We start from the raw sequence: 21,558 nt of genomic DNA on the forward strand, positions 1-21,558 counted from the left end.
CAGAAGGTTTGCACTGGCACCCAGGGTGCACGTGAGCTCATGGCTTGGTGCTCAGGAAGCAGTGGGGTTGGTGATTAAACATTTTTACATGCATTTGAGCACGTCCTGCAGTCAGCTGCCTGCTTTTAGTTTTTGCGGGCACTTTTCATTTGCATACAGATTGTGCCAACTTCTACCTATTGCCACATGCAGAATGCTGCAGGGTAGTTAAGAAATTAACATTATATTATTATATTACTGCTGATGATGTTTCTATAATGGGGGTTGCTAGCTGACTTTAGAAGACAGGCATTGTAAAATATATGAGGGAAAAGAGAAGAAAAATTACAACAACAAAAAAATGCGATACGATGTTCAGTTGTGAATGTGACTTGTACTTTTCATCTAAGCTTTGAGTTGAGAAACTAAGCTTTTGGTCATGCTTGCTTAAGACATTACTGTAGTCATGTCCTTCTGATTTTCCTGGAATATAAAATTCATTAAGCCATAGGAAATAACAAAAAATTCTCTCAAACCAATCGTTCTGTTCCTCCTCATGCCACCCATATCAGAACACAAACATTTCTTCTCCCTTTTTTCCTCCCTCTTTTCTTTATTTTCTCTTCTCCAGTCTCTGAGTGATGTCTCTCCTTTCTCCTTTGAAGACTCATTCAGAGCCTATGTCAACCTGGACCTGCAATCTCTGGGTTTAAAGCTGCATTTCTGGCACAGTAAAATAAGACAGTGGCACCAGTTTAGCATAAAGAAAAGCACATACATTCTGTACCTTGCTTTCTGCCCAGCCTTCTGATTTTTTACTCATGCGTTCAAGTGCTTCTTCACGATAAACTCATCATACCCCATATCGGATGTTCATCTCCTCCCATACCATAACGATATTCTTCTTATCAAGTCCAAAATACCTTTCAGGAAATTTGGCACTCTAATGGAAATGGTGCCAATGTCTGGCAAGACCTAACTGTCAAATAGGGTTCTCTGTACACATCTGGCACTGTAGATAACTGTCCAACAGAATATGTAAAATAACGAAGGCTCTAACAAGATAATAATGAAAAAGCACGTAGTTTGGTTAAATGAGATCTCAGCTACTCTGCTGGATTTTCTGCACTTGGACGAGATGAAGGGAAACTCATTTACATTTACTTTTAATTAAAGTTCAGAATCTCACATTTAGACACAAATCATACTAATAAATAATTGATAAAATTGGCCTCAGACCTGCAGAACAATGTATCTTTTTGGACTTGTAAAACGGGATGTTTTAGGGTTATTGTACAGTTTGTCTTTGCAGCCAGACTAGCGTTACTTGTTCCTGAAAGCATTTTTGGCCTCCTATCACAAACTGAATTGACATCATTTCCTGCATAAATAGGAATCAAAATATCCTATTAGGAAGCCAAGGCAATTTGAAACAACCAAAAAAATGCATCTTTAAGTCATGGGACCTTGCTTTTGGCATGCTATTGTACCTCTCAAAGCTTCTGAATGGCTGCACATTAATAAAGGTTTGAGCTGTCCAGTTACTTAGACTTCCTTTACTCACCTGAACTGCTGACTTTGTCTGTCCTTTCTTGCATAATAACTACTCTCTGATTGCTTAAAAGTACAGAAGCTTGTCCGTCAGATTTGTTATGTTTAGTCTTACCTAATTCTGTATGTCTTGTATTGTTTTACCTTGTAGGGTCCACCTTGAAACGACTATGTCTAGGCAAAGATCACAGTAGTAGTAACTATCCCATTTTTGTTTCTCAGTATTTCCTTTATGGCATGGGATGCTTTTTCTTTGAGTTTTCTTTTTTCTTTTTACTAAAAGCTAGTTGTTTAATGAATAGAGCTGATGCACTTATACTGGTATGAAATTAGACTATATATGTTGTGATACTTTCCTAATAATGCATGTGCTGTGATGTATGGGAACTACGCATGCTGCAAGACAGTCGTGGTATTCTTTGTGTGTGAGATTGTACACGCATGCAGCCAGAAAACTGGATTGTGTGTTTGTTTTCTTTAAAAACACACCTTTATACGACTGCAGTTTTCTGCTGGAGGAATTAATAGCTTAAAACTCTTGTTCCTGTGGAGATGCATGAAATGTTAAGCACTAGTTGGAGAGCTTTCCTGTCCGAATACTTATTTTCTCACTGGTCCCTTTCCCCAGAGAAAAGGAAAAGGAAATGAGCAGTGTTCACTTACGAGTTGTGTTGCAGGTTGAATGCATGATCATTTGAAGGTTATTATTGTATTTTATATGACCGTAGGAATACTTAGTTTATTCGGTTTCATTGACTGGTAGCTCATTAACAGAAAATGGAAAACTGAATGTTTGTGTTTGCTTCTGTAACGATTTTACTGCAGTTCTGTGAACTTTTTGCTTGGAGAGATGGTCTACATTAAAATCTTTAGATACAGTAAATCTGTTTGTAGAAAGTTTCTTCCAGTTTGCTGCTGGTCTTGCTTTGTCAGACTTATAGTTACCAACAGATAAACAGGACAGATCTCTTCCTAGAGACATACAAGCCTGTACAATTTAATTTGTGTTAGTGCTCTTCCCATCTGCCTTTAACTATCCCAGAAGCTGTGTATCTCTGTGTCAGAAACTCATACGCCCACTTACGGCCTCCTTTCTCCTTTTTCTTCTGTACATAAACGGTCCCAATGTTTTTTTCTCCCAAAATGTCAAGATGGCAGAGGGAGGCTGTGGGTCCTGGAGCCTTTGAGATGCTGAGGCTGATTGTACTCTTAACCTACATGCTAATTAAATTTTTCCAGGAGGGCAGTACACTTATGCAAATAAAATTCAATTTTTAAAATGCACAAAGGTGCAGCAAGTAATGCACCCATGGCAGCTTCCCATGGAGAGACTTAGCAAGCCTGGCAGTGTCAGTGGCACTGGGAGTGCATCTGTGCATTTATTCCTTCTCTCTCTGTCATGAATTTCAGTTGAGAGAAGTTCTGGGCAGGTAACACAATGAGACGTAATCTGAATGCATTTGGATCAATGGACCCGGACCATTTCTTTAAGCAAAGGTGTTCTGTAGAAAGGAGGGGGAGGGCAAAGTCAGGAAAGCCACAGTTTGAATTGCAGCCTGTGGGAAGCTATGTGAGCAGACAAGTGGTGAAACGGAGATGCCATTGTCAACTTTCTTTGTGTGTGATTTTCCAGGATCCTCTACAAACAGTCTTGTAACGTGTCCTGAGCCCCTCCCGCAATCAACTCTGCAGGTTCAGGCCAACAACAGCAACAACAAGAAGGGAACGTTCACCGACGATCTTCACAAGCTGGTTGACCAGTGGACAAGCAAAACTGTTGGAGCTGCGCAGGCAAAACCTTCTTTAAACCAACTGAAGCAGAACCAAAAAAGGCAGGACATGGAGCCAAAGGCAAATCCCATGCAAACACAGAATGAGACATGTGGAGTAAGTGGCACTCCTTGAAGAACGTACCTTTTTGCTATGTGTCTGACAGCCTTTGCAGAACTCAGATTTGGAGAAGGACATAAACTAAATTACTTCAGATAGCTGCTTCGTAGAAATGTCCAACTCTTTTCATTAAGTACTAGAAGAGTTTTGTTGGTTTTTTTAATTGTCTTTTGGAATAATCTTGGGAGATAAATGGGCTGCTATATATATATATATATTTTAAAATATATATTTTTAACAGTAACATGCAGCAATACTTATACCACTAACCGTATGTTCTTGGACTTAAGTTTTTATTATTCCTAACGTTTTCTTCTTTTTGACATTTAACGTGAATCTTCCTCAGGCAGGCAGACAGTGGCTGGGTTAGCAGCCTGTTGGCAGTAAGCTTTTCTCTTAGCACAAGCGGTGCAGGTACCGCGCTGAGACAGGACACTGCTCCATGTTGTTCTGACCCATGCTTGATATCCTACACTGTGCAGTACTAATCTCGTGCATCTGTAAGGCCTTCTGCCTCATGGAAACGCCATCCTCAGTGGTTTCATGGGAGTGAAGTACCACAAAGCAGGAAGTAGTGGTGCCCCATTTGTCTCTTCTTATTTGCCATAGCAGGCAAACAGTACCATGATGTGTGTCTGTGTCTGTGTTCAGTGCTTGTTTCTGTGACTGTGTGACAGTGTTGAGGACACAGCCAGAATCACAGTTCAGAATTCTCTTCCACCCTGGTCTGGTTTTCCAGATCCCTTTCTCATCCCCACAGACGAGTGGTTCCTCAACTAATTATTTTAGCTGGATTCATTTTTTGGAAGAGCGGAAATTGAGCCAAATAGGGGAAAACAGATTAATTTTAAAGGCAAAGAAATTGTGTGAGTAGAACTAGTGAAGGTAACCACTTAAAAACAAGATAACTGGACCTGGATAGAAAACCATTGTGTTTTTGGCATGTAGAAGGGAAAAGGCTTGGATGCAGCAGTGGCACCTCGTCTGCTGTTCAGGTGGGTCCTGCTGAAGCAGGAACTTGCTGATGTGTCTGTTTTGCTACCTGCTGGTCTCAGTAGATCACTGACTTCACAGGGAAAAGCACTTGCATAAGCTTATTAAGCAGTTCTGTATCGATTTGTAGTGGCCATTAATGAACAAAAACTGGAGAGTAAATAATCCTTCTCCATAGCGATGGTTTAAACAGCATAAACGTGTTCTGGAGTGGAAATGACGTCAGAACCCCGTAAGTTCTCAGAAAACAGGTCATACAGGTGCCAGTAAACAGAAATAGAAGATCTGGGAAGCAATGGTGAGGCCACAGGCTCTGTTCCTTTGTTGTCACTTACTCTTTTTGATGTGCTTTTCAAAGCTTGTTGTCTGTTCCTTGAGATGGAAGGATCTGGTGGGGGGGGTGCTCTGCCTGTTTACAACTCTGGAAAAGAGATGTGGGGGAGTCATCTTAATGATGTAAACATCGATTTAGGATTAATTTTACCTTCTGCCATGTGCTGTCTTAACACGCTGGTTTTAGAGGGTTTGGTTTTTTTTGAATGTGTCTGTCCCAAGGATTTACCAAGGCTGAAGTAACTCGGATTGTTGACAAAGGATGTAGACAGGTTGGGATTCCCCGCACTTTGGCTCACGTTGTCACTTGCTGCTTGGAACACTTGTAGCTGGGGACTAAGAGCTCTGTGCCGGCTGGTGGCAGGTGACTTCATGCACCACTCCTAGTTGGGGTGTGGGCTGCAGAAGGGATGGAAATGTGGATGGCTCCTGTGTTAGGGTTATTGTTAGGGTGTTTTGAACATGGGAGTGGCACAGCTTGCCATAGACCTCTTCAAACCTTCCAATATGAAATAGCAGTGCTGAACTGCATTCACTGGGCTGGGAGCAGGAGCTGCCACTGTGCTGCATCCACCCACCCTCCTGGGGCCTAGGAAGCAGAAAGCAGAGCCACAAATGTGGTGAAGGAGTCTTTTAAAGCTGTATGAGCACTGCTGTAGTTGAGTACCTTTTCAAATTCACCTTCAAGGGGATCTGAAGTGAAGGAAGAACAGCCAGGAGAAGAGGGAGGAAGCAGAGAAGATGCTTAGCCTGGGCAGCCAGGAGAGTGACCCAGTGACACCAGTTCTTGGAGTTATATGGAGGGATGTTGTACTTGCAGTAAAGCAGTATGGAGTCCACGCTTCAAAACGGTATTAGACAAAAAGCACTCAAGAAATCACAAAGGACTGAAAAAAATAGCTTTCTAACAGGGAGCATGTAAAGCTCAGGCTGTACTTCTTCTGACCATCTGTTAACACCATCTTTTTGTCTGTTTTGATTAAATGCAAGATTACCTTTGCAATAAAAGGTAAACAGGAGAGCTAAACAGATTCACAGCTCATCAGAGAAGTTTTTAATAAGGTTTTATGTTGGAAATAAAAGCTAGATAAATTGGAAGCATGGTGATGCTTATCATTCTTTTTATCTTTGATAGTGCCAATGATTAAACACTGGAACAAACCAGCAGGAAAGTGGCAGGGCCAGCTGTCTCATATATTGCAACCGAATATTTTGTTGTGGGAGAAGCTAACACTGGCCCATTGTAATAATTGGAAATGCAGGCATTTCTAAATTCACTTTGGAGGTTTTGGGAAAGGAAAGTGTCTCCTTGAAGAGTTTTTAGGCAGGAGTAGGAGATGTGTGAGTTGTCCTGTGGTGCTCTGTTGGCTGCAAGGACAGCACCAGGGATCAGCACCAGGCAGAGCTCTTCCACGCAGTCATTGAGCATCCTCCTAAGGTGCAAGTCCAGGGTATGTGTCATACAAGGTATAACATCAAACCAGATGGCTCTCTTCTTCTCTGTGTGCATTTTTTCCCCCAAAAAACAAATTTGCAGTAAGTCATTGCTAAGGGTATTATTTGAATTCTCTCTTGCTGCCCACAGATTGCTGTGTAATAGGGAATAGGAGATACTAGGCAGAATTCAGTCAGTCTGCCTGCAAATAGCTACATCTCTCATGCTTATCCATCTTGAAGGCATGATGAAGTGATCCTTTCTTGCAGGTAATTGTGGTTACCACCAGCAGGGGAATACATCTAGGACCGTGAGCTGCTTTCTGTGTAAAAAGCACTGGGTATTGCATGGCTACAGACTTTATTTGAAGATGCCTGGGAACAAAGAGTGTAGCAAACATGTTTTGTCCCTTTGTACTGTTACGTGACTATTACCAAAAATGAAAAGCTGTAAATGTGCTCTGAGTCCGTGATCTGCTTGTATCTGTGGGGCATACCAGTCTGTGTCAGCTACTGACGTGTGTGGCAGTGTAGGCACTGTTAGTAATCACTGCACATCTGTTTGCCTTTAGTGCACCTTTGTTTTAATGAGCTGCCTGCCTGGGAAGCAGGTGCTCTCAAGGTAGCTGCAGATGTGAGAATGGAACAGAAGGACTATTAACACCTTTTGCTGTGTCTTCCATGTCAATTGAATTGGATGAATGTTATGAATGTTACAAATGTGATGCATTTGTGCTTGATTGAAGCTGATCAATGCTGCCTGCTTGCTCTGAATGTCAGAGAAGCTTTCCAGGAGCTTGAAGAACACAATCTTCAATCTTCAGTAGTACCTCTTAACTTTGGGCTTTCAGTACACTGAAAAAGGAGGGATAAGAACCAACTGGAGAATTAGAGGATTAAAAACAAACAAGCAGAAGCCGCCGGTCCTGTATGAGCACAGGCTGTTGTTACACCTGTTTTCAGTGTGCTTTAAACATGGGCTGCTTGAGTTGGTGCGGGATTCGGATCTTGTGCCACTTGCTTTCAATTCCCAAGATTACTTCCTTATGGATTTTGTCAGCAAGGTGCAGCCTCCGTGGCTTTTATAAAGCTGGGCAATCCAGTGCTGTTTTGAGGACTGTACCACTGCTTGCTCATCTCAGTGTTTCAGTTGGTTTTTGTGTGCAGGGTTGTTTCAGCCTCCGTCGGTGTTGATTCGTTGATTGTCCAAAGACTGTGGTTTACAAAATGAGTTTGTTGAAGCAGCTGCAGTACAGGGGGAGTCATGAGGTGGATGTCTTTGTTGTTCACAGCATGGGGTTTGCTTGTTCGAAGTGTGCAGCAAGGTAGAGGATGCAACCTTACATTGTGTACATGCCTTTGTCATCACATGAACAGGTTTCAATGTCTATGTGGAACATTTGGGTTTGCAGCACAATTGCATTTATTCCTGTCTGACACTCATAGCCTTAAATATAGCTGCTGCTTTACTGAGTTGATTAGCTGAGAAAGAAAAGGTAAAGCATTATAAATCAGGTAAAGAAATAGATTACTCAGCATTTGGAAAGATCTGAAAAGAAGGGTTTTTTCAGTTATAAGTGCTGAACTTGCTAAAATGTCACCTTGCATTTTCGGTGCTACTTGATAGATCCATTGCTTTTAGAAGAGATTCCCTCTACAGGTTAGGTACCTCGACTGGCGTTCTTTGTCAGCCACTTCACTCACATTTGATTTGAGGTGAAAATCATTGCTCTGAGGATGCCAAGCTCGGTTCTCTTAACAGCGGTCAGAAGTTGTCATGTTGTATAAATGTGCACGTCCTCAGTCGCTCCGTTTGTTGGTCTTTGCTCTCTGCTGTTAGTTTTGGTGAATCTTTATGGATGACTGGTTTTAAATTCATTATACCAAAGTAGCTACTTCTCAGTTTGGTGTTTGCCATCACATTCACGTTTCAGATTAGAACTGGAGACAGAGAAGCAGTGGAGGGTATTGGATGCACGTGTGCTTGTAAAATTTGCTTGGGAGCACAGGTGAGTGCTCCAGAGCAGTGCATCAGAGTGCCACTGCCATTTGTATTTGTAACTGGGAGACTAAAACCAGAGACTAGAGTAAGCATTCCACGTATATTCATTTCCTCTGAATTTTCACCTCTGTGCTAATTCTGTTAGTTTGATGTGAAATGTTTTTGTTATTAATGGGACGCTCCCAAAAGTGAGAGTATTGTTTCTTCTTGTGTCGTGAATAGGTGCTGACTTGGTGAGAGCCATGGCAGGGAGTTGTAAATTATGTGAAATTTAAAAAGCGAAGAAATACTATAAATCTCATCTAGATTGAAACCAGACAGTGTTTTGTATAATGATTGTTTCTGTGGCATTGTGCTTTATGAAGCATGAAATTCTGGTGCCCCTGCCATCCCTACATTTAGGAATATGGGCTCTTTCTTAACATGCAAAAACAGAGTAATTGAAGTGAATGTTAATTGAATCTCAGCAAAACAGTGGGACTGGCTCCGGCAGCCCATGGGCAGGATCAACTCCCACTGAGTCCTTCTGGTTTACCTGACCTGATCCCACACCCCCAGTGCTGGGTAGTGAACCTCCATGCAAAGGCTTCCCTTTTTCACCACTCTTGGTTTGGCTTGGACGAGCGACCCAGCATGAACACCTCTCTACAGCAATAACCTGCTTTGGGAAGGGCTGTAAGAAGTGCAGCGAGATTTGGTTTCATTCTGCATTTAGCTTAATTTATTTACTTCTGCACACAAGATGCAGTAGCAATGAGGGAAAACTGGGTTACTTTACACATTAAAGCTTTACCAGGGATTTTGCGGCATTCCATTCTTACCTGTTCAGTAATGTTTCCTGATTCCTTAACCAATAATATACCGAGACACCCTTCCCTGTGTCAACCTTTGCTATTAATTTCCAGAAAAGAATTCAAGTTAGAGGTGTGAGGAGGCCCAGAGCTGGGCTGTCCTCCTGTGCATGCAGCCCCTGCGTCCCATGGGTGGGAAGATGGACGCTTAATAGCCATGCTTTTTTATTTTTCTTTTTGTAGGTTAATTCAGTAAGAACAGGATTGGGGAAAAGGTGCATTGTTCCAGTGTCTTGTCCCATGTCAGCTGCGCTAACTCCTGGAGTTTCACCATCCCTGCCAGTGCCTATGCCAGGTACTACCCTTTCTGGCACAGTAACACCCTTTATGATGCCTCTTTGTCAGTACGGAGGAGTTTTCCCTACGCCGCTTTATGGAGCGCAGTGGTCGGGGTCAGCAGTGCGGCCGGGACTGGTAGGAGGGCAGAGCATTGCTCATTTCTCTGCTCTTGGCAAAGCTTGCTTGCAGATGTACCCTGTGCCGCTGCAGCAGCCTGCAGCCGACCCGCCCGGCCCACGTGTAAGAATGACATAGTTCAGTGGGCTCTGATAGGGGTGACAGTGATAGCGACCTCGTGTCCATCTGTAGATGCCATATGTGTCGGACAGGCGTGGGTCTGCAGCAGGCCTGCCAGCCTGCACAGCCATACACTGCATCCAGCAATCACTGTGATGGGTTTCACAAAAGGTCGTTTGTTTGTTACGGCAATATCTGCATATGTGTCATTGCTGAAGACACTTTATTATGTTGTGTTCTGTTGTTTTACACTTGCAATCCTTGAAGTTGATGTACTTGAATTGATGACTAGAAATTGTACTAACCTGCAGGAGTACAGTGCCTTGAATATCAGCTTTTCAGTTCCAGCTGGAAAGAGATGTAAAAATATTTGAAAGATGTATTTTATTTATGATTTGCCTGTGAGTAAAGTTCTTCTTCTTTGCAAAGATATTGAAGGTTTACAGTCGAAGCTTGTCCTCAGTTTCATTCTGCTGTAAATGCTTTAATTTTAATTGATGTGTTGCATTTTCATTTCCGAGGCTTTAAAAAACAAAAGTGAGGTGAAGTTTGTTTGAGATACTGATGGAAATTTATTGTGTCTATAGAAGGAGTAGTGAAATGCACATTTTAAAATAGGAGCATTTACAGAGTGATCCTAGTGAGCTGTACATAAGAACAGGTCGTAGCTTCGGGCAGTGCAATCCATTCCTTACAGCCTTTGGTAAAGCCGCTGCAGGTTGCAGCCTGCTGCTGTAGCGAGCACACGAGTACTGCTTTCTTCCAGACCACAGCAGCCAATTGGATTACATTTTCTTTCCCTACTGGGCTTTTATAATTTAGTTAAGTTACAAATCTATGCGTGTTCCATAAGTGAGAAGCCTGATGGAAATCTGGGTCGCAGGAGCACGTCCGCAGGTCGCTGTCAGAGCCGTGTAAGTACACGTGTGCATGTGCTCTGCCTCCAGTTCCATAACAGAGGCTAAGAACGTGTTTTGCCATTCAAGTGCTAACAGTATTCACATTGAAACGGGATAAAAATTGGAAGCTATTATTTTTCTTCTTTTTTTCCCTCTGTGAGCAATGAATGCTTCAGCTTTGGAATCTCACCACCTTTCATTGGATTTTTATTTTTTTTTTTCCTGTTTTTGTTTTTAATCAAGTTTGCACCGTAGGCGGCACGGAACACCTCTCTCCTGCTTGCGGGTTGCTTTTTGCCTCTTTTACTGTGCTTAGAGTCTGCATCTGCACCTCTCAGTCTAAAGGCACAAGGTAACCACTGAGACTGATTTGCTGATGGTAAGTCCCATTTCTATGGACGGCACTAAGGGCCATCCCTAAAGGCACAGGGAGCCAAACGAGCGGTCGAACCTGAAGGCACGTTGCTCTGTATCTCTACTGCAATGACATTCTATACTGTCTGCTGACGGGCAGAGATGTCTTGTGCTGCCAAGCTGTGAATTGTATAGTTCTATTGTACTTCCAGCATTATTCTGTCTAAATTATTTTGTTTGTACCCTTTGAATATATTATTCCATCAATTCAGTTAGAATTGAATTTTATAGACAATTATGCAGAGTCTTCTGCCTGGGCAAAATACTTACTGTAGTAAGAGATTTCTGTTCTCTGTAACATGTATCTTTAATTTGTTTGGGTTTTTTAGATTCATGTCTGTATGCTTCATGAGCAAACATGGAAAATATGTTCTCACACCAGTTTTCCTTCAGCTTGCACTGAATCCTACAGTTTGTCGCTATTGCCTGTTGTATAGTCCATCCCTTGTATACTGACAGAGTCAGTGGCACTAAAAGCCCCAACAAATTGTATAGATTAAAAAGAAGAAAAAAAATAAACATTTTGTGCTTGAAAACTGTGTGAAAAACCCAATGTTTTTCTGAAAACAGAAGAGTGTCAATGCCCTGTTCTCTCGGATAACTCTGCGCCTGTTTTCCAGCCTTCCGTGCGAAGGATTAGATGTGATGCCTCCACTGCTGCTCGGTGCCTGTGCAGAGCTGCGTCCCACCTCTCGCAGCTGTAGACGTGCAGTGGTGCTCCAGAAGCAATGTAGTGCCACCCCGCAGAACCTCACTGCTGCTGCAGCATTTCTGGTACTCCGCTGCCGCAAAGCAGGCCAGGCTGGAACATTAAATGGGTTATTTTAAGAGATGGTATCTTTAGCATCTCATTTGTACTGCCAGCAATACTGCAGTTGGGTAGGTGGTAAATGAGGCGATTGGGCCGTGCACATCCCACACTGCCAGTACCAGGGAAGCCCCATTAGCATGATCCTGGCATAATTTAAATGTGAGGGAGGGCACCGAAGAAACTTGGCCCCAGTACAAGTTTGTGCTGCATGCACGCTCTTGGCAGTCACTGATGTCGGCGTAGGCTGCAGTAGAAATGAGGAAGGGTTGTGTAGGGAGAGGTTTGGTACCACTTCTGTGCTTCTGCAGCTTTGCTGTGGGTAGGCATCCCATGTGTGTCAGGTGTCAGCCCTGTGCTGCTGGTCATCAGGGCCTTCCGCTCAACCATGGCCAAAGCTGTGGGAGCATATGGGGCTGCCTGGTGCCAGGTTTGGTCCAGAGCTAACCGTGATCATTTTCTCTTTTAAAATGAAGCTTTCAGCATTTTAGTGCCTGCTTTCCTAAGTGGGGAGTTTTTAACCAGTGGTGTGGCCAGAGGTTGATGCTTTCATTTCAGTGTTCGTGACTTGGATTTTGTGGCTTCAGTTCTTCTGGCTGTGAACTTCCAGCTATGTTCTATTGTCCCTGATCGTGCTGAAGGGAGCTTTGGCCCTTAATAGTAATTAAGCAAATGACTCTGGATGGACACCACGGGGCTGGTGCTGCAGCGTTGGTGGAGGGACAAGATGTTGAAAGATGACTTCCTGCTGCTAAGTCACACACCTGGTAGTCAGAAATGGAGTGCGACTGGTCCCATGTTGGGAGTGCGTCCATCAGCAGGGCAGCATGGGAGGGGATCCTGCACCTTTCAAGGCTCGCTTGTTCATCCCAGCTTAGCCTTCCTGGCCCATGTGTTCAATCACTGATGTGAAAACTCCCCCTTGTTTAACTGTGGTCTTCATTCTGTAACTTAGAGTTAATATTGCTCAGGTGTCACTTTACACCTACCTCTCTTCCATCACTGTCTGGTACAGCTTCTTTCATTTTTCTCTGAGATATTTGACATTGATGGTTATCAAAAACAGGCTGATGAACTGAACGAGCCAGTTGGTGTTGTTCAGTAAGCATGAGTTTGTTATGGGCACTGTTTGAGTGGTAAACACGTCCTGCTTCATTCTTTGAAAGTCAGCCCTGGAGAGTTTTGAATAAAAGTCTCCATTCTGAAATTCCTTGACCTCAGCATTGCTTTCCTCGTCCTGCCTGAAAAATGGCAAAGATTTCATGACTTTTGAGCAAGGTTTGCATCTCAGAAGTTAGATAATATGGCGAAAACCTGCTTAGTTTTCTGCACTGCTGCCAAGGACCCCCTGCCTGAGTTTCAGTAACGTGGTTTAGAGTTTTGGCTTCGTTGAACGGTTTGCGAATGTTTAATTCCTATGTGATGATTTTGTTCCAATTCTGTCCTTCTCAATTGCTGATTTTTGGTGATGTTTGTGGGAAATGATGGCTGTGCTGGAGAGGTGTGTCTGCTGAATAGGGGCGAGATCTCTGCAGGGTCCACAGAATCATAGAATATCACAAGTTGAGTCCTGTTGTCACAGATGGATGACTGTCTTGCTATAGGATTGAGACTATGAAATAGCAAAAACATAATCACATGGAATCTCTTGACAGGTTATTTATTGAGTCGAGTACGGGTTATTTTTTGTCAGTTCTTTCTTTTCTTGTGTGTGTGTATTTTTATGGGGTTGACTTGTGCTTATGCAGCTGTACCAATGCAGATGTGAGCTGAGATTCAGCAGGGTACTTGTGCAGGCTGACTGCTGTGCTGATTGCTATGTTTCTCTTGAATGAACCTGGTAAATACAATTATCTTCCTGTCTATACTGCTGAAACTGACTGTTGAGCAGATGCGGGCTGTGTTGTGGTTGATGTGCCGGTGAGGGTTGCCTGAGCAGGACTTGCTTTTTCCTAAGGTCTGTTTGTCCTGCATGTGCATCAGGCTGGCTCTGTGCTGGCCCTGGCTCCACGTTTTGTTATTAATGCAGATAAGCTGCTGAAGTGCACCGTAATAAAACAGATTTTAGGAGCTGTCAGGTTACAAATTCTGCATTGTGAAAGCATTTCTTGCTCAAAGGACTTGGATGTACTGTGGTGCTGAAGTTAGCTGCATCAATAAACAGATTACATGTAACTGATTCACCTGGAAGGCTCATACCAGGAGGCAGCAGCTCCTTGTTGTAAAGTGTGCGGTCCCTTCAGAAAATGTTGTGTGTAACTGAATTCAGTGCTTTCTTTGGTGCTGCCAAAAGCTCAGGCTGCCTTCAGAATAAGAAGGAAGAAGTTGTCCCCTGGGACATGGGCTGAGTATCTGTGAGGGTTTCTATCAAGAGCCAGGCAACCAGGAGGGCTCACTCTCATTTTGGCTTGATGGCTGACCTGCTGTGGAGGCTAGGGTACATCCTGTTGCTGTCTTAAGGTTTTTTCCTGTTACCTGGAGATCGTTGGTTTTGTCTCATTTCATTTGTCCTGGATGAACTTCAGTGCCCGATGCTTGTTTTTATTAGTGGGCAAATGGTGAGAACTGTGGTGGGTTCAGGTAGATTTACAGAACCGATGTTGAGCAGAAGTTTGTGGGAGGATGGCAACCAGGACAGCTTTACTTCCTTTAAAACAGTTCTTTCTATGAACAGACAGAGCAAGAAAGACAGAAGGGAGAAAACTGGGGCTTTGGTTAATGAGAGCAAAGCCCCAAACAGGGAATCCCCCCAGGAACTATGCCAAACAGACTGTTTGCATAGCATGCTTTTCCCCCATGTCCCATGTATTCCCTTCTGCCCTGAAGTACTCAATGCATTTTCTTTTCTGGAAGAATCTAACAAGCTTTATGCTCTAAAGGAAATGTATGTGCTTGCAGCCGCAATAAGCAGCGTGCACGTTACTGGGGTGTAGAATGAAGGATGTCAGTGGGTGAGTGCCAGCAGGACGCGTGCTGGCCCTGACCTGCTGCTCCCACCAGGTGCTCAGTGTATTCCCTTCCAGCTCCATTATGAGCCCCGGATTCCATGTAGCCACTTGCCCTTAGAGAGGGGCCTTGCTCTAAAGGAATGGGTGAGGTGCTCTGGTTCTGCTGCAGCGCCCTCTGACAAAAGGTTTTAGGAACGCTTATTCCACAATCTCAATATGACACACATGTCTCTCTCTGAGGATTTCGGGTTCTGTTCTCGTGCAGTGCCTGAACTGGCTCTTGTGGAAGCGCCTTCGGCACGCTGCGGTCTGTGATCTCACGTGGCCATTTTGTCTTTTAGATACTGAAAATGCGATCGCCAGCGACTGACACGTGGCCCCCGCAGCTACGGTGCCAAGCGCCAGGTCCCGCTGCAGCTAAAGAGGAGGAAGAGGAAGATGGGAAATGATTTGTCGTGTGTGAGAAATTCTGTGCCGTTCTGGTCCATTCAACACAATTTTGTAACTTCTTTCTAATCATTTTCTTTCTTTTTTTTTTTTTTTATTTATAGTTGGAAATACAAAAATGTTATGCAAAAAATAATATTAATAATAATAATAAAGGAAAATTATTTTGGGGGAAAAGGACTTTGTTCCAAATTGTTCCCTTCTGTTTTGAGCCAGGTTCCTGTGAGCAGCTTCAGGAGGAAAGGGAGGAGGAGGAGGAGGAGGCATTCTTTCAAATGCTTTTTGTTTCATGCAGTTAATTGTAATTTAAGTGATTATGCAAAAGATGAGCCAGGCACATGTATTCCAGTCCCACTAAAAAAGAAAGATAAGTTCCAAGTCCATTTGAATTTCTCGCAGTCAGAGCTGTTCTTTTGTACAGAGAATACTTTAAGATCTGGTTAAATTAAGTAAAGAAACCTACGGAGACTTCACTGGAGAGTAACTTTGTACTTGTCATTTCCTTTTTTTTTTTCAGCTCTTTCTTTTTCTTTGAGACTGGCCACATTTTCTTGCCAGAGTTAAATACAGTTCTCAAGTCACTTCTAATTTTAAACGTAAGCCTGAAATCCTTCTGCAGACAAGTCAGTAATTGGAGCAGTTTTTAAAAGACTTTCAAGTGCCTTCAACAAGCTAAAATTATGGTGGTGGGAGATTTCTATTTCCTTGATTCACTCACAATAGGCTTCAGCAGTCTGCTGGGCTGGGGCAATGTACAGAGCCGTTTGTAGCAATAATCTCATGAGTAATCATTTATTACAAAGGACTACTCAACTTTTTTTGTTGCTTTGTTTGTAGAGCTGTGGCTTTTAGTGCAGTCCCTGAGGAGCAGGAGTGCTGCTTTTTGCTGTTGCATTCTGGCCCCAACTCTTCCAATCCACTGCCGTGCATTCAGAGTTCAGTGGCTTCCCCTCAGCAGGGTCAGACCCCATCTTCTTTTCACTCTACTTCCAGTACCAGAGAAATATGAATTTCTAGTTGCCCACGAGCCTTTCCGTGTCATCCCTTCTCACATCCGGAGCCTGGCGTATTTTTTTGTTGTTATCTGCCATGTTTGTCTCTTCCAGCTCTCAGTTCTAAATAATAAATCTTATTTTGATGCCGCTGGTCACTATTTCCTTACCACTGCAGCTCTCATCTGCCCTTGAGCTGGGTCTGGTTGTGCTGCTGGCACAGCCGAGCTCAGGAGCCATGAAGTAAAGTGCTGTTAAATGCCTGGGAAATTCAAAATTGAAGCCCTGGTGGCAAAATAGATGTTGGTGCTAACTTTGTGTTTCTCTGTGTTGCCTCCTGTCCTGCCTGTGTCTACGAGAATGGAAATAACCCCCTGGCTGAGAGCAGAGCTAGGCAGGTGCTGCGGGCTGTTGGTGAAGTATTGCTTGCTCTCAGCTTTCCCAATGGAAGAGGGTTCCATTCCCTTTGGAGCAGGGGATGAATAGGGGCCTAATGCACACCACTCCCTCCCTTCACATTCCTGGCCCCTCCAGTCTGCATGGAGCGCTCCCCATCCCATGGCTCAATGTGGAGATGGCAGTGCCACAGCCTGATGTACTGCTCTGTGCTGAGCACTGTGCCACCGAGCACAGCAACACCGTGCTCTACCACCGCCTGCCGTTTTGCTCCTGAGCAGCCCTGATGAAGGTTCCTTGCTGCAGGGCAGTGCCCTGGGGTGCCCGCTGCCTCTCCAGGGCCTCACCCTGCCTTTCTGATGCCTGGACCCACTGCTGCTTCTGCAAACCCTTGGGCTCCTTCATGGCCACAACTTCAAGAACGATCTGTGAGTATTTGGATTAAATATAGTGGTTAGTATCAGGACTGATGACTTTGGGGTTGCAAGGGAAGGGACCACTGCGAGGTGCAGCACTGTGTATTAACAGTGGAACTTGGAAGAAGGTGACTTTAGAGCCAGCATCAGCAGCTCCATGATGTGAGTAAGGACTGGGACAGCACAGCTTTGGAGCTTGCAGTGCTCCTGGTGCTTCATATGGGTTTGGGCAGCCCCAGGGCTCTATGCTGGCATTGCCACATGCCTGCAAGCTGCTGACCCTTGGAAAGTGTTCTTCCATGCCACCTGCCAGTCCCTCCAGCTCATACAGGCCTGTGCTGCCCCCTGGGAAAACAGCTCTAGGATAGAGAAACAAATGCTCCCATTTGGTGCTGAGTGCTATGAAAGCAATTTGGCTCATCTGCTATAGGCGTAGCCATGCCCAGTATAATGGTACTCCTTGGCATTTGCCAGTTATTCTGAAATTCCTTTTTGTGAATATATAAACAACTTCTTGCAGTCTAGCTATTAGTAGTGTAGTTCATAAGGTGCACAGTGAGTACCAAAGTGGTGTTTGGCTGTGGCTCTCAGGGTAGAGCTGCATTGGCAGCAGCTCGTCTCCTCTTGGGCACCCAAGGTAAAGCATGGCAAGGTGTAGGTTGGTACGAGGCCTATGGAGACTGGGAGATGTGGGCTTGGGCCTCCTGCTACCGCCTTGCCTGGCCCAGAGCAGGGAATGGTCAGGGTCTGAGTGGCCCTAGGGGACCCCACATGCAGTTGATGGGCCCTGTGCTCCCATCCCCACAAGGTCAGTGTGACCCATGGGGCAGTGGTGTTGCTAGACCTTGGGCAGCGCTCCAAGGCAGGAGAGCCCAGAGAAACAGGCAGTAATGGTAGGCAAGGGTGCTTAGCAACAAGAGCTGTGGAAGATGCTGCATTTCTCCCTGACACCCTTGGTGCTGTCAGAGCAGGGTATGCAAACACTCGGTGTGTCAGCGTGACCGTGCTCCTAGGAAGCACGGTTTAATTTGAGCAAAAAGTATATATCTATATTGTGGCAATAGAAGGACATAATTGCAAATGTTAAAAATGCAGCTTAACTTCCTGCAGCAGTAACTTTTGAAGCAGAAAAGTATTTTAACTGCTACCAACGTAGGGAAAAAATGTGGAAAAGTCCTCAAAACCCTCACTGGAATTAAACAGTTTCAGTGAGATTTGAGAGCGTGTGTAAATGGTTCATTTTCTGCCCTCGGTTTTTTTGGCACTTCAGCACTTGGAGCAGGAGAATCTCTGGAAAGAAAGGGAGGAATAGATTTGGCGAGATGCTGATTTGATGCCGGGCACACATGGAGATATTTGTGGCTGTGAGATGTTTAAGGTTGATCCCAAAGGCTGTCAGCATAGTCACGGAAATTGGGAGTCAGCTCAAAACATCAAACATAGCAAAATAATTGATAAATATTTGCTGTTGCATGTGAAAGCCCAGACTGCCGGGGCTATTGGCTGTGTGTGCAGCTCCTGGCAGCAGCTGACATGGGGAGTGCTTGGGATGTTGGTGTATGAGGAGACTTTGCAGCCTTAAACGTGACACTTAGAGGAATTACTGCCCAGCCTAACCTGGCTTTGTTGTCCTTTTTTAATCTGAAGTCTGCGTTGGTTTAAAACAAACACCTGTGAATATGAGTGGTGAAAGCTCAGCAGTGCTGTGCCCACCAATTGGTGGCAGAGTGAACCTTTGTTTTCATGTACCTGGCGGTGCTGTCTACTACTGGGAGAGTAGGGAGAGGAAAGGGGGGATGAGAGGAGAGAGGCAGAAGGAGGAGTGAATCCTTTTTCTGATGCACCCATGTTGTTTGCAGGACAGATCTGTGGCTCTGCTCATACTGGTACAAGTTCAGTCACTGATTGCATTGCAATAGGAATCTAGGTGTGTATTTGCAGGTATTTTTGCTGATGAACGTTTATTGTTCATCACAGTGATATGAAAGGAAGATGGCAATTAGCACTGTGATGTGAACAGTGTTTCTGTTTGCTCACCAGTGTTTGTAAGTGAAGGGACACAAGTCTGGTAGAGCCAACTGCTCAGATGCTTTTCTTTTTGCTTCTGCCTGCCATTATTCTTCACTGTTTCCTAACATCAATTATTATAAAACCAGGCAAGTAGAACTGTTTGAAGGTTGTCTCTCTGGATGATCCTTCAATGGAAAATGTGGTTGTTAGAGAATCAAAACTGAACGCTCTCTTTCAATTTGAGTTGTGGCTGTTTACAGAAGTCCCATCTCCAGCCCAGAAGTAACGATAGTGTGAGTGTGCAGCTCTTCACCTCCCTCAGCTCTTTTTGGGTGATACCCTCCAAAAAGAAAACCCCAGCACACCTTACTATAGTGCTGACACCATTTGTTGCAGGGGCAGAAGCTTCAGCACAGCTCTGCCTCCCCTCTGTGGTCTGGGATGACCATAGAGGCTGTAGGTGCTTCGAGGGGCCCGAGACTCGTTCCAAGATCTTTATTTTCATACAGAAAATATAAGAACCAGGCGTTGAAGTCCAACTCGGGCAGGCCGTGCTTTCCATGCGGGCACCACATCTGATTGGCCCCAGTTCCCTTCCTGCAGCAGCAGCTTCGTCTCAGCTTTTTGTCATGGTGATTCAGTAATGCTTCACCGTTGTCATGGTTGCGGGGCTACTACTGAAGCCAAAGCAATTGCACAGCCCTTTTATTCATAGTTTCAGTGCATAAACTAATTAAGTAAACTGAAAGCAGCAGCCTCTTCCCCGAGCCTTGTTTTTATTAATACCCACCATCAGCTGGGCTCTATTTTTGCAGCCCTTCCAAATATCAAAAACCTGACTGATGTTTCATCTCCTTGGATGAAAGTGGGCAGAGTTCACTGATCATTTAATCACCCAGCAGCGTTCTCTCAAAGCTGCAAGAGTCTCTGAAAACCTCTTTAGAGAAGCGAGGCTGGAGCCAGGAGCCAGTGTGTTTCAACCCCAGCCGCATTCCTTATCGCTGCTCTGCTCGTGGCAGAAACCCAATCAAAATGTTTGGTTTCTGAGTTCATGCTTTGCTGTGTACAACTGCTGGCAGGATGATTCGGGGGAGCTCTGCCTACATGCACCCAGGGGTGGTGGGGGCGGCTATGAGCAAAACACCCTCCGTGGCTGCAAAAAAGGGTATCCTGCAATCCCATTTTTGTTAAAAAACAGGTGTAAGCACAGGGCGTGTTTGTAATCCCTGCGAGCAACAAGGGGAACCCAGTGGGTTTCTGCGTGAGATGGGAATGGTTGCCCTGGCATTTGCCTTTGTCAGGGAATGAGTTGGAAGATTTAGTGTCCCGGATTGGTGCCCTGTTTGCTGATCAGTTGCTGCTCTGCCCTTGGCAGTCATCCTTGTGTGCTATGGGCAAGGGGGAATTTAAGGATAAATTGAAACAGAACAGAAACCTATTTCCTGCTAAAATTAGCTGTGTTTCTGCGTTCGCTGGGTGTCTCTCCACGATGATGCACTTGCTCTGGCATCTCATCCCTGGAGAACAGCACTGTTGCAGGGTCACCCTTCTTTCTCCCAGCCCTCCTCCTCAGCACACAGTGGGAATTGTTTCCTGTCCCACAGTTACACTGTGCTGAGCAGCTCATCCCAGTGCACAGGGGAACACAGAGCTGGGACTGGTAGGTGTTGGGGCTCTGCTGCCCTGGGCAGGTGCTGGGGAGCCATGGGGACTGGGACCATACCAGCATGTATCATCTGGACCTGCACTGCTGATGTGCTACACCAAAATCTGCCCCTCTGTACCCCAGCCCTTAGGTGGACACTGCTGAGCCTGGCTGCTTGAATTCTAAGCAAAAGCATGAATAAATAAAACCCTTCTCTTTGCCTCTCGCTGCCTCTGGACGAGGCCAGACCTTAAATGAGATTTCCACAATGAGAAATACGGGAGCATTGCTGTGAGTGCCACCCCTGCCCTGGGCATGGAGAAGTGAGAGCTATAGTGACAGCAGCACCAGTACAGCTGGGAATGCAGGTTCACCCAGACCAACTGGGAGTCTGCATTACTGGCCCAGCTGTATTATTGTCCACTTCTTTAGATGCTCATTTGTTTAATTCACAGTGATGTTTTTAATTCACAGCGGCGTTGCAGTGCCTCATTGCTGCAGCTTGTTGTGCCCTGAATGTGCAGCCTCATCCTGCAATATTTGCTTTCCCTTTTGTAAGAGCAGAGATGGATTTCCTGCCCTGCACCTATAGGCTGACAGTGAAGCAGTGACAACGGCCACCTCATGCATTGAGGTGCTGTCTGCTGGGTGATGCCCCCCAGGTGCAATCAGTCTGTAACCTCTGAGCTCCTGCCTGACCTCTGTGTGCTGAGATCAATAACAAGGTGAAATATTGCATCTTAAAGCAGAGAATTTTTGCAGTGCTGCGCTTTAAGTAAGTTAATTATCAAAGCAAGGCAGCCTGATGAGGTGTAACTTCATCTCTGCAAAGTCAGTTTCTCAGTAAAGTTCAGCACTGAGGATTCTGAATTTACTAAATCCCCTGTATTCAAATATGCTGCTATAAATACCTCGGAGCGAAGACTCTTTTTCCCTTCTGCAGATGATGGCTAGAAACGCACTCTCACTACTATTTTCAGCATGATGATCTAAAAAGCAGCTCTGTAGCAGGGAGCTCACCTCGAAGAGATGTC

At 44.7% G+C, this 21,558-nt stretch overlaps 1 protein-coding gene across 31 annotated transcripts in view; it reads left to right on the forward strand.

Moving 5' to 3' along the window:
• Positions 1 to 16,207, forward strand: part of WNK2 (WNK lysine deficient protein kinase 2) — a 96,251-nt gene extending 80,044 nt beyond the window's left edge. For 8 of the 31 annotated variants that reach the window (XM_015874753.3, XM_015874758.3, XM_015874754.3 and 5 more), the window contains 3 exons: positions 1,682 to 1,726; positions 3,164 to 3,417; positions 9,217 to 9,711. In XM_015874753.3, coding sequence (XP_015730239.2) covers positions 1,682 to 1,726; positions 3,164 to 3,417; positions 9,217 to 9,567 — 650 coding nt within the window. In that variant the 3' untranslated portion in view covers positions 9,568 to 9,711. Of the gene's footprint in view, positions 1 to 1,681; positions 1,727 to 3,163; positions 3,418 to 8,114; positions 8,190 to 9,216; positions 9,712 to 10,691; positions 11,399 to 14,959 lie in introns of those variants that run through there. The other 23 variants (XM_015874766.3, XM_085516502.1, XM_085516505.1 and 20 more) reach the window with 8 other exon arrangements.
• Positions 16,208 to 21,558: the final 5,351 nt, after the last annotated feature.

The sequence above is a fragment of the Coturnix japonica genome, chromosome 15 (genome assembly GCF_054131305.1).
Source record: "Coturnix japonica strain WE chromosome 15, WE-NBRP24, whole genome shotgun sequence".
NCBI lineage: Eukaryota > Metazoa > Chordata > Aves > Galliformes > Phasianidae > Coturnix > Coturnix japonica.